Source organism: Platichthys flesus, chromosome 17 (assembly GCF_949316205.1).
Source record: "Platichthys flesus chromosome 17, fPlaFle2.1, whole genome shotgun sequence".
NCBI lineage: Eukaryota > Metazoa > Chordata > Actinopteri > Pleuronectiformes > Pleuronectidae > Platichthys > Platichthys flesus.
This window is the reverse complement of record NC_084961.1, coordinates 20,860,082-20,873,173: the sequence shown is the minus strand read 5'-3', so window position 1 is coordinate 20,873,173 and position 13,092 is coordinate 20,860,082. Positions and strand designations below refer to the sequence as shown.

The 13,092-nt window shown below is 41.5% G+C and overlaps 1 protein-coding gene across 1 annotated transcript; it reads left to right on the top strand.

Annotated features, from left to right (window-relative positions):
* The first annotated feature begins 5,594 nt into the window (after window positions 1–5,594).
* ilf2 (interleukin enhancer binding factor 2) lies at window positions 5,595–12,928 on the top strand. The gene is made up of 15 exons (XM_062409228.1): window positions 5,595–5,733; window positions 6,150–6,209; window positions 6,685–6,727; window positions 7,752–7,856; window positions 7,957–8,034; window positions 8,205–8,307; window positions 8,624–8,689; window positions 9,656–9,772; window positions 10,389–10,467; window positions 10,577–10,664; window positions 10,756–10,817; window positions 10,907–11,021; window positions 11,252–11,342; window positions 11,891–12,051; window positions 12,739–12,928. Exons 1-14 carry the CDS (start codon window positions 5,729–5,731, stop codon window positions 12,040–12,042), a joined length of 1,164 nt encoding a protein of 387 aa, XP_062265212.1. The 5' UTR covers window positions 5,595–5,728; the 3' UTR covers window positions 12,043–12,051; window positions 12,739–12,928.
* The last annotated feature ends 164 nt before the right edge of the window (window positions 12,929–13,092 follow it).

Here is a 13,092-nt window from a genome sequence, read left to right as displayed (position 1 = left end):
ACGCTTCAGCGTCCGGTGTGTTCAGCACATCGATTTAACATGGGAGTGGATGGGAGCCAGAGGATTGGCGCTGCGCTTACGCCTCGCCTCGGCGTCGCTTCCGCGTCCGGTGTGAACCCGGCGTAACCTGAACCAAGTAAAGGCCAATGTATGCTTCTCCGTTTTGACGGACACGAACAGATAGGACCGCCTTCTCCAACGTGGAACGCCCTCTCCGTGCCTCTCCGCGGCTCCTCGGAGAGCTTTTCGTGCAGCTCTCCTTTTTCTAACTACACGTCGAAATGGCGGAGAGCCCACGGATAGCCCTTGGCTGTGATTGGTCCACTAACGCCAGGATTTCGGAATGGAAACTTCCTGTTCCATTCCCTACATCACAATAAACCAAAATCACAACTACGACTCTATGATTAATGTGACAAGTGTGTTAAGCCAGCGGCGTTGTCCGGCTGACGGTGGCTGGTTAGAGCACTTACGGCATGTGTGTACGGTCACATACTGTTATAACGAACTTTCGTAACGTGGCTAGCGGGCTAACCACCATGCTAACTGCGGTGGGAACAGCGCAAAAACCCGCTGACTTTAATCCCACGGCTCATGACACTGTTTCTCAAACACCGTCAGGTTAGAAGCAAACACTTTAGATCGATACTAACTAACGGTAGTAGTTAGTATTGGGTGTCCCTGCTGACTGTGTGTGGAAGCTGGGGGGAAGCTAGCTGCCTCCGTGTAGCTTCAAGCTGTTGCAGCTGTTGAATTAGAAACGCAGTTTGGAAACAAGACCGGGGAACCGCTGCGTTAAGACACGATAACACTACTACTAAGCATTATGACCCGCTGGGTGTCACTTTATTCAGCAAAAACTGTCGCGTCTCTAAGCTCGACTTCAGTTGCGCCATCTACTGTTCTGGCGGTGAATTGTTTTCACAACAAAAAGGCTCGTAGAACTATAAATCAAAAAGGGTCCGTCCGCTCCGTCCGTCCGTCAGTCCGCAACGGACTCGGAGTAGCATACATTGGCCTTAACGCGACTTCGCACTACGTACCCATGATTCATCGCACACACAAATGCACACCAAACAAGCAACGTATTCCAAGTGTTTTCTTCTCTGGCCAGTGTCTCGGCTCCGAGCCGTAGTCTGGAGTTCGGCTCACGGGGTATCTTGGCTCGCTGTCTGGCCGGTAACCAGCCGTCCGGACCGCTCCATGAAGAAGGAGGAGGACATGTTTCTTTAAGCCTGAAACATGCTTCTGCGACTGCGTCTGCGTCTTTTCACGCCGCTGTGGCGCAAGACTCGTTTTCATTCATGCTTCCCCAACCGTTGCGCGTCTTACAAAGCAATTCCGCGCCAGAACACTAGGCGGAGTAATGCTTTTTGTCGAAGACGACCTTAGAGACGCCTTCTTTCTTCTTCGTCGATTGTTTATTTACATAGCCACTGCGGCTCCTCGTAGCCTTTTTCTGGCGGACAAATCCGCCAGTCAGTGACAGGTTATACAAGTGATCATACTATCGGATATCTTCTGCCAAGTGCTCTTCTATTTGGTCCATATTCGTTCTTCTAAATCCTCCGTGATTTCTGCCGGTATTATGGGGCATGAAACCGGAAATGCAGCTCCAGAAGGGATGTAGAGCAGACCAATCACAGCCTTGCGGGCTGAGTGAGCTTGCGGAGCTTTGCCGTAAATTTTAGAAAAGGGGGTCGACACCCGTCAGCACGTAAGGAGGGATACATAAGCACGTAAGGGACCCGGAAGGGCTCTTGCGCTTACGGGCCCGTGAAAACGCAGAAGCATGTTTCAGGCTTTACTTGGAATGCGGCCACTTTATTTCTCGGATATACAGTAAGAGCAACACTCGCATCACCTCTAGGTGGTCCGTCAGTTCGTTATAAACACACTTTTAACGTCTCTACCCACAATACCCAGGTGCACTACGTCACACACTACAAACTTTCCTTAAAGGGGCAGGCCATACCTGCAATACAACAGCTCTGGTCTCTTACAAAAAATGGCTCACTTTCCACCTTAAACTATGAAATGAACTGAACTATGAACTAGTTCAGAATTTAAATGGTGAACTATGAACGTGAACTATTCATATTTACTTGTGTGAACTGAACTTTGAACTAGTTCATGAGAGGTGTGAACTTGCACAACACTGCAAGACAGAAGTGATAAATGAAAAGTCGCAATGTCATTATAGGCTTGTCTTGGTGTCACTAGTTTGATTCCAACATTGTCCACTTTACTTTCAGTGTTGTCTACCTGTGTATAGTGTAGGTGTGAGTAATGATTACAATAGATCCCCACCCCCCACTCCTTCAAAAAATACATGGGTGGAGCTTATCAGTGGTGACAGGAGTTGATGGATTATTTAATGAAAACACCTCTTCGTTTTGAATGTTATGATTTGATTTAAAAAACCCTAAGAGTAAATCAAACAGTCCAATCCCAGACCTGAATACACAACACATTGCATATTAGGGTTCATACTGTATGACACATCTTCATCATACCTCTACTGTAGAGGTAAAGGGCAACACTAGTTATACAAATCTACAGTGTGAATCATGAATAAGGCATGTACCAACAGACAATCATGTAAAACCAAATGATTTCAAAACCCAATTATGTTAACCTACAAAACTTATAATGTTTAATACAAGTTATCATGATCACAGAGGAATATTTAATTGTAACATCGAATTGACATGTACAATACCCAATGGTGTGTTAAGTGGTTGGTATTGACTTGACAGAAACACTTCTGAAGTCCACGTTTACATTTTGAGGTAAACCCATCCAGGAGTTGTTAGGCCTCATCGATAAATCCAGAAGAAGAGGAAGTAAACATCTCTCATCTCATCTCATTTTCATCCGCTTATCCGGGGTCGGGTCGCGGGGGGAGCAGCTCAAGCAGGGGGCCCCAGACTTCGTCCTTTCGGACCGAAAGGACGAAAGGACCGAAAGGAAGTAAACATATGTCTGGTAATAGGTAAGAATATGAATATCTGATACTGAAAGATGGTGGTAATGTTATTGTTGAAAATAATATTTTTATTATATTAATAATGATTTGTGAAGGGCAGTAAACTATACTTTTGTGCTTTGAGTGGTCGTCAAGACTCGAAAAGTTCAGTATAAATACTGACCATTTACCATTTTTAGCATTATGTAGAAACCGAGGGAGAAATCAAATGTTATCGGAGTGGGATTAGGAGAGGAATAGGGGCTAAAGATCCAACTTTGCGTTTAGAACAGGAAATCAGGAAAGCTTATGTTAATAAAGAAAGAGGGTTGGCTGTGTTCTTTGATGTTAAGAAAGCATATGACATGATGTTGAAAGAGGATTACTGATCTGGTAGAGCGGGCGTTCTCCAACATAAAGGTTGCCGGTTCAAACCCTACTCTTCCCCATCTGCATGCCAAAGTGTCCTTGGCAAGATACTGAACCCCTAAGTGTCCCCTCGTAAAATGTTGAGTGTACTAAAAATGTAAGTCGCTTTTGACAAAAGCGTCAGCTAAATGACATGTAATGTAATGTAATGTAATGATCAGACAGTATCAAATTGAAAAGGGGGGAAATATATAACGGAATTAAAACTTGAACTGTATATCTGTACCTCTCATTGGATAGCTGTGTCCACATCATTCCTTGATAAGCCAGCCACACACAGAGCTTATCCCCTACACAGAGACTAAAATAAGTTTACTGCTGCTGCACCAGCAGCGCCACACAACACAATCTTGTTGTTGTTACAGCCACTCTGTCGGTAGGGATACTAACGTGTAACATTATTATCTAAGATTCATATATTCTCAGAGCCCACTGGCTGAATCACACCGCACCAAGCTCAGCTAGGAGTTAAGGGGTACTATAAAATTGCAAATAGATTAGCAGTAGCTTTTACTCTCCCTTTGTGAGGTGGCTCAAACATTAAGACATCATAAAAGGAACTGAAAATGGGGGTTATGCACACAGATCGAAATTAATATAAATTAATAGATAATTGGAAATAAAAAGGAACCTCCCTAAACTGGTTTCAATCCTATTTTTCAAACCTATTCCAATTCGTGCAGATCAATGATAAGTCATCTGTGCGCACCAAAGTTAACCACGGTACTCAGCCTCATTTTATTCTCATTATATATGCTTTCACTAGGCAACATTATTAGGACACACTCTGTAAATTTCCAATGCTATGCAGAGGACAACCATTTAAAACCTCTGGTATAATCAATTAACTTAACTTTAAGCATGTTTCAAGGACATTAAAACCTGTATGACCTGCAATTTGTTCTTATTATTGATATACAATATGTTTATTCAGATACTCTACAACAGGGATGTCCAAGCTACGGCCCGCGGGCCAAATGCGGCCCTCCATTTTTATGCATCAATATCTTAAAATATAATTATTATTTAAAATAAAAAAATTAAACTTACAATTTAGTAGCACTTAAATGCCACTTACTTATAGCACTTTGTTTTGCTCTATTTTTTAATAGGTCAAGCGTCGATTATAAGGTCAGATTATGGCACCAACCTAGTCGGTGCAGATAAAGAGCTACGGGCAGCTATGCAGCAGTGGAATCAGGCCAAATTCTAGGATACTCTTGCTCAGATTGAAATCAAGTGGATTTTCAGGCAACCTGCTGGACCTCATTTTGGGGGAGTGTGGGAGAGACAAGGCAACTTATTGAAAAGGGTCCTGAAGTCTGTTTTGCGTGAGCTAAAAATAGATGACTCTTTTATGTGAAGTTGAGCCCATCCTAGGGTTGAGCCGAATACTCGGATGAAACAAGTATCTGGTACGGATATAGTACTTTTAAGAGCACAAGTACTATCCGAGTAAAATGTGTCAATATCTGTATATCTGTACCTCTCATTGGATAGCTGTGTCCACATCATTCCTTGATAAGCCAGCCACACACAGAGCTTATCCCCTACACAGAGACTAAAATAAGTTTACTGCTGCTGCACCAGCAGCGCCACACAACACAATCTTGTTGTTGTTACAGCCACTCTGTCGGTAGGGATACTAACGTGTAACATTATTATCTAAGATTCATATATTCTCAGAGCCCACTGGCTGAATCACACCGCACCAAGCTCAGCTAGGAGTTAAGGGGTACTATAAAATTGCAAATAGATTAGCAGTAGCTTTTACTCTCCCTTTGTGAGGTGGCTCAGACTTCACAAATCCCACATGTGATTTTTATTTTATCTTAATTTTTTTGCTTTACCTTTAAGTTGATAGGAACTTCAGAAAAATGTGAGCATGGTCCATATTTAATTGGTTGGGGTGGATGTTGGAGCATAAAAAAAGCTATGAGGCAAGACAATTCAACATTTAGATTTACTTTGTAAAGATCTTGGCTAAAGGAGGTGTGTGAAAGCAGAAGCTTGATACAGCTTCTCTCTTTGGCTGACATGTAGCCACCATCTATTTAAAGAGTTTTAACACATGGCCCAACCTCAGCATAAAAAGTGTTTAATAAGAAGGATGTAGTATATACTTTTTAGTGTAGTCTATTTTTGCTTCAATCTCATGCTCGACACTCCAGTCAGGTAGGCGGCGGTTGTGCGCCTATAAGCTAGTTGGCCAGCCGCCAATCAAATCAGAAGAAGAAGAAGACACTGAAAACCAGCAGCAGAAACTCCACGAAGAAACGTTGAACCTTCCTCACAAGATTTTCGAATTAAATTGCCAAAACGTCGTACGCAATGAGGTATTTGTCGTTTTTTATGCTGGACCTTAAATTCCATGGTTTATAACAGTTTGTATGAGCAGAGTGTTGACGCGAGCAGAAATGTTGCTAGTAAGATAGCAACGTACATGGTTTGAACGCTGCATACTAGCCAAACCCTTAACTTGGTGGATTCGTCATAATATGAATTCTCAATCCTGATGTGAAGCGTGTATACGACATCATCGCTGAAGTGCCGTGGTTCTTCTACATTCAATATCGATCATTTAAAAGCTGCCCGGTAGGCTAACGTTAGCTAGTGTGGCCTAGCCAAGTATATGAATGAATGAATGGACCTAGACGCTAGCTTAGCAACATAGCCTTCGTCTTAACAGTGAGATCAAATCGTAAATATCAAACCAAGCTGAGTCTTCTTGCATTCCTGTGTTTGTGTCCAGAGGAGACCGCGGAAGGGGCCGGGGAGGCCGCTTTGGTTCCCGGGGAGGACTGGTCCAGGGGTGAGTTGAACCGTAGGGCTGCTCCTCACATTAGTTATCAACCAATGGAGGCATCATGATTCTAAAGCTTAGCCCGATGTTAATAGATGAGGGTCATCGTGGTTCCCTTTCACTTAAAAAGTATCAGTAATACTTAATGATTACCTAGAGCTGGGTGATGCATATTTATGTCATCATTGTAATCAAACCTACTTAAAATGCATGTTCAGGCGTGCTAGTAGGTATGGCAAATTTGGTCAAATAGACCTGAAATTCAATTTCTGAACATGTTAATGGACGAGGTATTGGCATTTTAAAGCAGACATTTTTTCTTTATTTCCACCGGAATGATCTGGGGTGGCCGACAGGCTGAAGAATACAAAAAGTATAACTATCCAAATGTTCCCTGTCCCAAGTGTACAAAAGATATCCTGTTTGGTTGAGGTCATTATTAGAAAGATGCATAATGTGTATCTCTTCCTCATTCCTTTCTTAGGTACCGTCCATTTGTCCCACACATCCCATTTGATTTTTATGTGGTAAGTAAAAAGTGTGGTTGGTCAGAGATGCTATGTTGTACCTATAAGCGAACCCTCGAGTGATGTCAGTGGCCAAAACTATATTTTTAAAGACTCTTGTGTTGTCCTGAGAGCTTGTCCTGTGAAAGGAGCTCAGCTTACACCTTTCATGAGTAAACATCCCCACCACGTCCAGTGTTTGAATGGTGACAACTGCGTTTCAGTCATTGTAACTATAGCGCACACATTTTTTAGAGCTGACAAAGCAAATCATTCGACTTTTGGATTAAATTAGAACCCTACAGTAGACATGAAATCACCTTTTATTTATGTCGATTTGTTTTAATTTTGTGATTTAATGAACTATTGAACAATTTGAGAGCTGTTGCATGGCATAGGCTGAAAACATCAGTGCTACTATCTGCGTTTTCCAGCCATGTGTGCTGAGTTCCAATGCCATCCCTTTTATTGGTAAGCTGACTGAATCCTTACCCTGATGTATTACCCACAGCACATGACTGCCTGTAAGCAGGTCTTCGTGAACTGCCTCTATTCACGTTGAGGAGGAACTTTAACCTCAAAAAGGCTTTGAATTACTCTCACACCAAGAACATGGAGTCTTCTACTATTATTTTGTTGATGTGTTGAGTTGAATATTCATCCGTCTTGGGAGAGGGATCCCTCAGATATCCCTCTGAGGTTTCTACGTTCTTTTAACCTTGTTAAAAGGTTATTTATTTTTTATTTTTCCTTACTCTTGTTTAGGGTTAACGGCAGTGGATGTTGCACCTTGTTAACCCAAATGAGACCAACTTTCATTTCTGAATATGGGATATACAACATGAACCTTGTGTTTTGGACCTGCTCCTCTTAAAAAAAAAAAAAAAAATTGGACTACACTGTACATCACTCCAGCAATGTGAAATGTTTTCGTTCACAACACAGATTTGTCTTTGTTTCTTGTTTTGAGGATGTTCTCCTAATAAAACTGCCACAGCTAGCATAGCAGCACTGAGTACTAAACAGGACTGTTGTTCGTCACAAGTGTGAGATGGCGTTTCCCAGAGTGAAACCTGCTCCTGATGAGACAGCTTTCAACGAGTGTCTGCTGAAGAGAAACCAGGACCTGAGCCCCACACCAGCTGAGCAGGTCAGTCCACAGACCTGCACTCAGACAAGTTACTCTCACTTCTTTATACTCCGTGTGTTGGTTATTGACAAAACTTTTTTCACGGTCTCTTCCTGCATAGTCCTCCATCTTGTCCCTGGTCACTAAAATCAATAATGTTATTGACAACCTGATTGTCGCACCCGGCAACTTTGAAGTGGTAAGTCCTTGATGGCATTACACGCTGAAGCTGTATTATGATGTGTGACCAGTAAAGATTGATATGAATATTTTCAAGAATTAAAAAATACATGGGAGTGATATAATCTATATATAATAATATTAAAACAATTCCATTTTAATAATGTTGATCCTGTGTCTCTTTCATAGCAAATTGAGGAGGTACGACAGGTGGGCTCTTACAAGAAGGGCACCATGACAACAGGACACAACGTCGCTGACCTGGTTGTAATCCTCAAAATTCTCCCGACACGTGAGTGATTTCTTAGAAATCACATGTGCTTAGAAAGTGTAAAAATTAACATTGTATAAAATTAAACAGCTGATGCTATACTTATCATTTCAGTTTTTAAGGCCCTTTGGATGAGTTTTAAGAGTTCTTTTGTCAGTGGTAACTCTATTTTTGGTTAAACTCTGTGCCTATTTATCACTTTGCAGACCTGTGGATAAGTCTGTGTCAGGAGTCAAAAGTGTGGTTGACATAATAATCAGCAGCTTTTGATCTAGTATGAAGAGAACTCTATACATAATCCCATCTTCTGTGTTATGTTGGATTTTTTTCTTTAAAGTGGAGGCAGTTGCTGCACTGGGAAACAAAGTAGTGGAGACCCTTCGAACACAAGACCCTGCTGAAGGTAAGGCACTGATGCCGGGTTCCTCACTTTTGGTAGAAGACATTTTCAGATACATATCTGGTTTAAATTGAACAGTCTAATGTAATTTCACTTCATGTTGTATGCATAGTATTTGAAAAGCAAGACATGCAATGCACATTTATTTTTGCATTAATTTGTTTTAATACTGCGTAGCAATTTTTATACTGCCTAGCACACTGTTCAGCCGCGTCAGGTGGGGACACAGGTATCCCCCTTCCAACAAAGTGAACCTGGTGCCTCAGAGCTAGTTCAAACATTAAACCTTTTAAGAACCAGTCCGCTGACACTACTAAAGTCTACAGATCTTTCGATGCGATTAGAAGATGGTAAGCATCATCAACTCTGGTGCACTTACCTGTAGCACTTGTAGTTTGGCTTTTGTTGGGCAAATTGTACTTGAACAATTCTTGCTGGGTTTGTACCCTAATGCTTGAATGCACTTATTGTAAGGGGCTTTTGATTAAAGGATCAGCTCAATGATGTGTAATGTAATAACAAAGGCCAATAAGTGGATTTAAAAGGATTGAGGATATAAATAAATAAATAAGGCACCAATTACATGAAAAATATAAACTTAAGACATCCCTTACACCTACTTCTCCCTCATTCAAATGTTCAGAATATATAAATATGTAATATGTAGACTACAGACATTTGTATGTTTGTCGTAGAATATCAAACTAGTAAATCTAGTTCTTCAATGCAATTATTCCATTATAGCTGATTGCAGTTTTCCATTGAAGTTATGCAATCTTAAAAGAAATGTGTAATAAATGTACGTAAAACAAATTAAATTAATGAATTTAAGTTTAGGGTTCCTGCACTTTGAGGTAGGGGGCACGTATGTGACGTAGGTCAAGTATTCTAAAGCATTTAGTGATGTGGCCCTCAATCCATTCTGATGTTTGTATGACAGGCAGCTGACCTTGAATCTGCTTTTTTCAGTGCTGTCAATGCTGACCAATGAGACAGGCTTTGAGATCAGTTCAGCTGATGCCACCGTCAAGATCCTCATCACAACTGTTCCTCCCAACCTGCGCAAGCTGGACCCTGAGCTGCACTGTAAAAGCTTAAACGACACGCATAACAACCCAGTTGTGCACTGACAATGTATTATAGTTGTCAAGTTTTTCTTTCTGTAAATAAGATAGCGTTACCCAACAGTGCCTCATTGTCTTTTAATTATCTTGGTGCTGAAAAGGGTTAGAGGATAACTTATCTCCAGGAAATTAAGTCCCGTTTTAGATCTGATAAATCAGTACCTCACTGCTACCTGGTTATCAAAACATATCAAGAGACCATCAGCTGCTTTTTAATATCTTGAATAAATGGAGGTGGTAGTAACTACTTGTCTGGGGATGCCTTTGATGTTTGAGTGTACATCACTGCTGTGTTCCCCCATGCGATTTCCCACCATCATGACACCAAAATTCTTAAAAGCATTTATATAGCCTACAGATTTATTCAGACTTCACCGAATGATATATTGATGATACACATTCAGAATATTCTAAATGTGTGACCAAATTCATATCGAAAAATATTTTCTATGTTTATTAATGTTGGGATTTATTTCAGGGCTTTATCTTTTATTCATAATTTGAGTTCAGGGGTAGCACGGGTCCAAGGACTCTGGTTGGAATTCAGCCCTTAACGCTTGCGTTCGTGTTTTCCTCAGTGGACATTAAGGTGCTGCAAAGTGCGCTCGCTGCCATCCGCCATGCCCGCTGGTTTGAGGAGAACGCCTCTCAGTCAACGTGAGTAAATCTTGTTTTGTCACCAGAGCAAATTCATGTTTAGGCACAACTTCACAATACAATCATCAATTAAACATCATTTTTAACTAGCTGCATTATTAATCTTTAGGGTCAAAGTGCTGATTCGCCTGCTGAAGGACCTGAGGCTTCGCTTCCCTGGTTTTGAACCGCTAACTCCCTGGATCCTGGACTTGCTGGTAAGACTACGTCTCTTAGTCCTGACAGTCGATTAGACAACATTTACATCTTAGGCCTTTAATGGTATACTGAGGACACATTGTGTTGCAGGGTCACTCTGCAGTGATGAACAACCCATCCAGGCAGCCCCTGTCCCTGAATGTGGCCTACAGGTTGGTTACCTTTCACCTCAGGTCTCGCTTGTATCGTAGCAACAGATGGGACATTGTGTTTAAGCGTAGTGTTGGACTTTTTTTTGAAGGCGCTGCCTGCAGATGCTGGCTGCTGGTCTCTTTCTACCCGGCTCTGTGGGTATCACTGACCCCTGTGAGAGTGGAAACTTCAGAGTGCACACTGTCATGACTCTAGAACAGCAGGTAGGTGTGATCCTTCTACTTTACTGCCAATGATACAGGTTTCTGGAATTAGGATGCCATATAAGGATAAACTCGTTTCCGGCTGTTTAACTGGAATCTTTGATTGTTGTAGAAGGCATAGCGCATCTGTCACTTACACATTTGTATTCCTCAGAAAATCCAGTATTGATCACCGTAAATTATACTGAATTCGGTGAATGTGTTAATTTAATTTGTGTGCATTTGTGCAGGACATGGTGTGTTTCACATCTCAGACTCTGGTGAGGGTGCTTTCTCATGGAGGATACAGGAAGATCCTTGGCCTGGAGGGAGAAGCCAGCTGTAAGAATATAATTTTCACTATGACAGGTTTCCTGTTTACTGCAGGGATAGAACACTCAGAGTATATAGGCGTTTGTATGGGTTAGAACAAAGGCCTATATACTCTGAGTGTGCAAAGTCTGCACATGCAATGGTAAGTGCAGACTCTGCTGTCTGGGTTGTGTCATTGAGCTATAATTGAAATCACAAACTATTCCCACATGCCACTCTGTTTTATAATGTCAATAGGCTTTTTCTAGAACTATTGGTGTTTCCCAACAATAACCTAAATAGTGGCAGCCAACCATAGCCTCACTTGTCCCACCACAGTTTCAGAATAAACACATTTTTACACAAATTTTACCTTCATAACATCTGTGACTTGGGTGTTTTTGTTTTTGCCCTAGTGTAAAGCAGTGCTCCTTGCCTTGTGTTCACACTCAAGTATTCAAACACCCACAAAGTGTGTAGAAAACACTGTAGCATCAGTGATGACAATAATGGTGTGGACATGAACAATCAGTGTCCCCAACATCAAGTTGCATCCAATGATATTAATGTTGTTGCAGACCTGGCAACGGAGATGTCTACATGGGACGGCGTGATCGTCACCCCATCAGAGAAGGCCTATGAGAAACCTCCAGAGAGGAAGGAGGAGGAAGATGAAGCGTTGGAGGAGGGAGGAGATGTTGAGGATGAGAGCATGGAGACCCAGGAGTGATGAGCTCAGGTTAGAGCATCTCTACATTCTACCACAACCTACAAACATTCAGCAGCTCACATATTGATATATATATCGCTACACGTGGCATCTATTGCACTTCTGTTCGTCCTGTGCGAGGGATCCCTCACTTGTGGCTCTCTGAGGTTTCTACGTATTTTTACCCTGTTAAAAGGGTTTTTAGTAGTTTTTCCTTACTCTTGCTGAGGGTTAAGGACAGAGGATATCACACCCTGTTAAAGCCCTATGAGATGAATTGTAATTTGTGAATATGGGCTATACAAATAAAATTGATTTGATTGATTGATATTGTACATATTCCCTACTTCGATTTTAATAAAGCTGTCATCTCTGCAAAGCATAACTATGCTTTCTATTTGACAATGTGTACAGCCTGGTGCACATTAGAGGATTTTCAACTCTTGACTTATTTTTGGTAGTTAGAAATGTATTTTTATCTTTGTTTTCGGTCAGCACGCTTTCATTGGCCGTGTGTCGTTTCTGTCTGTGCCTAAATGGCAAATATCCGAAGGCTTTGATATTCTCTGGTTTGCAGAAGTCTTTGAAATGACAGGAATAATGTCATAAGGAAAATAAATAAGCTCCTCGCCTTGGTCAGTTAGCCATTCTCATGTACAGCTACAGACACAACTCATAGGTTAATTTACTCACTTGTGCTATGTTCTCCTTCCACAGTGAGTATTTGGTTGATGAGGAACTCCTCCCTGGGCAGAGACAGCAGCAGGAAGTGTTGGACTTGAAGGCCACTGGTCCCATGATGTGCACAGAGGGAACGTCTCATTTTTTTTATTGTCCTGGTTTTACTTTGCCTGTGTTTGTACCTCCTCTTTGACTTAGTTAATAGTAAAGATTTTTTTTTATTTCACATGAGTCCTGTTGTTTGTGCCAAAGTCAGAGAAGATAATGAGAGGGCTGGAGGTGGATCAGACAGTTTTTCTCTCTCTCTCCCCCCCGATTGCTGATTAAGGTATTCTTAGAATGGATGATTGTCTGACACATTCAAATAATGCCAATTAAATGTTCTCTATA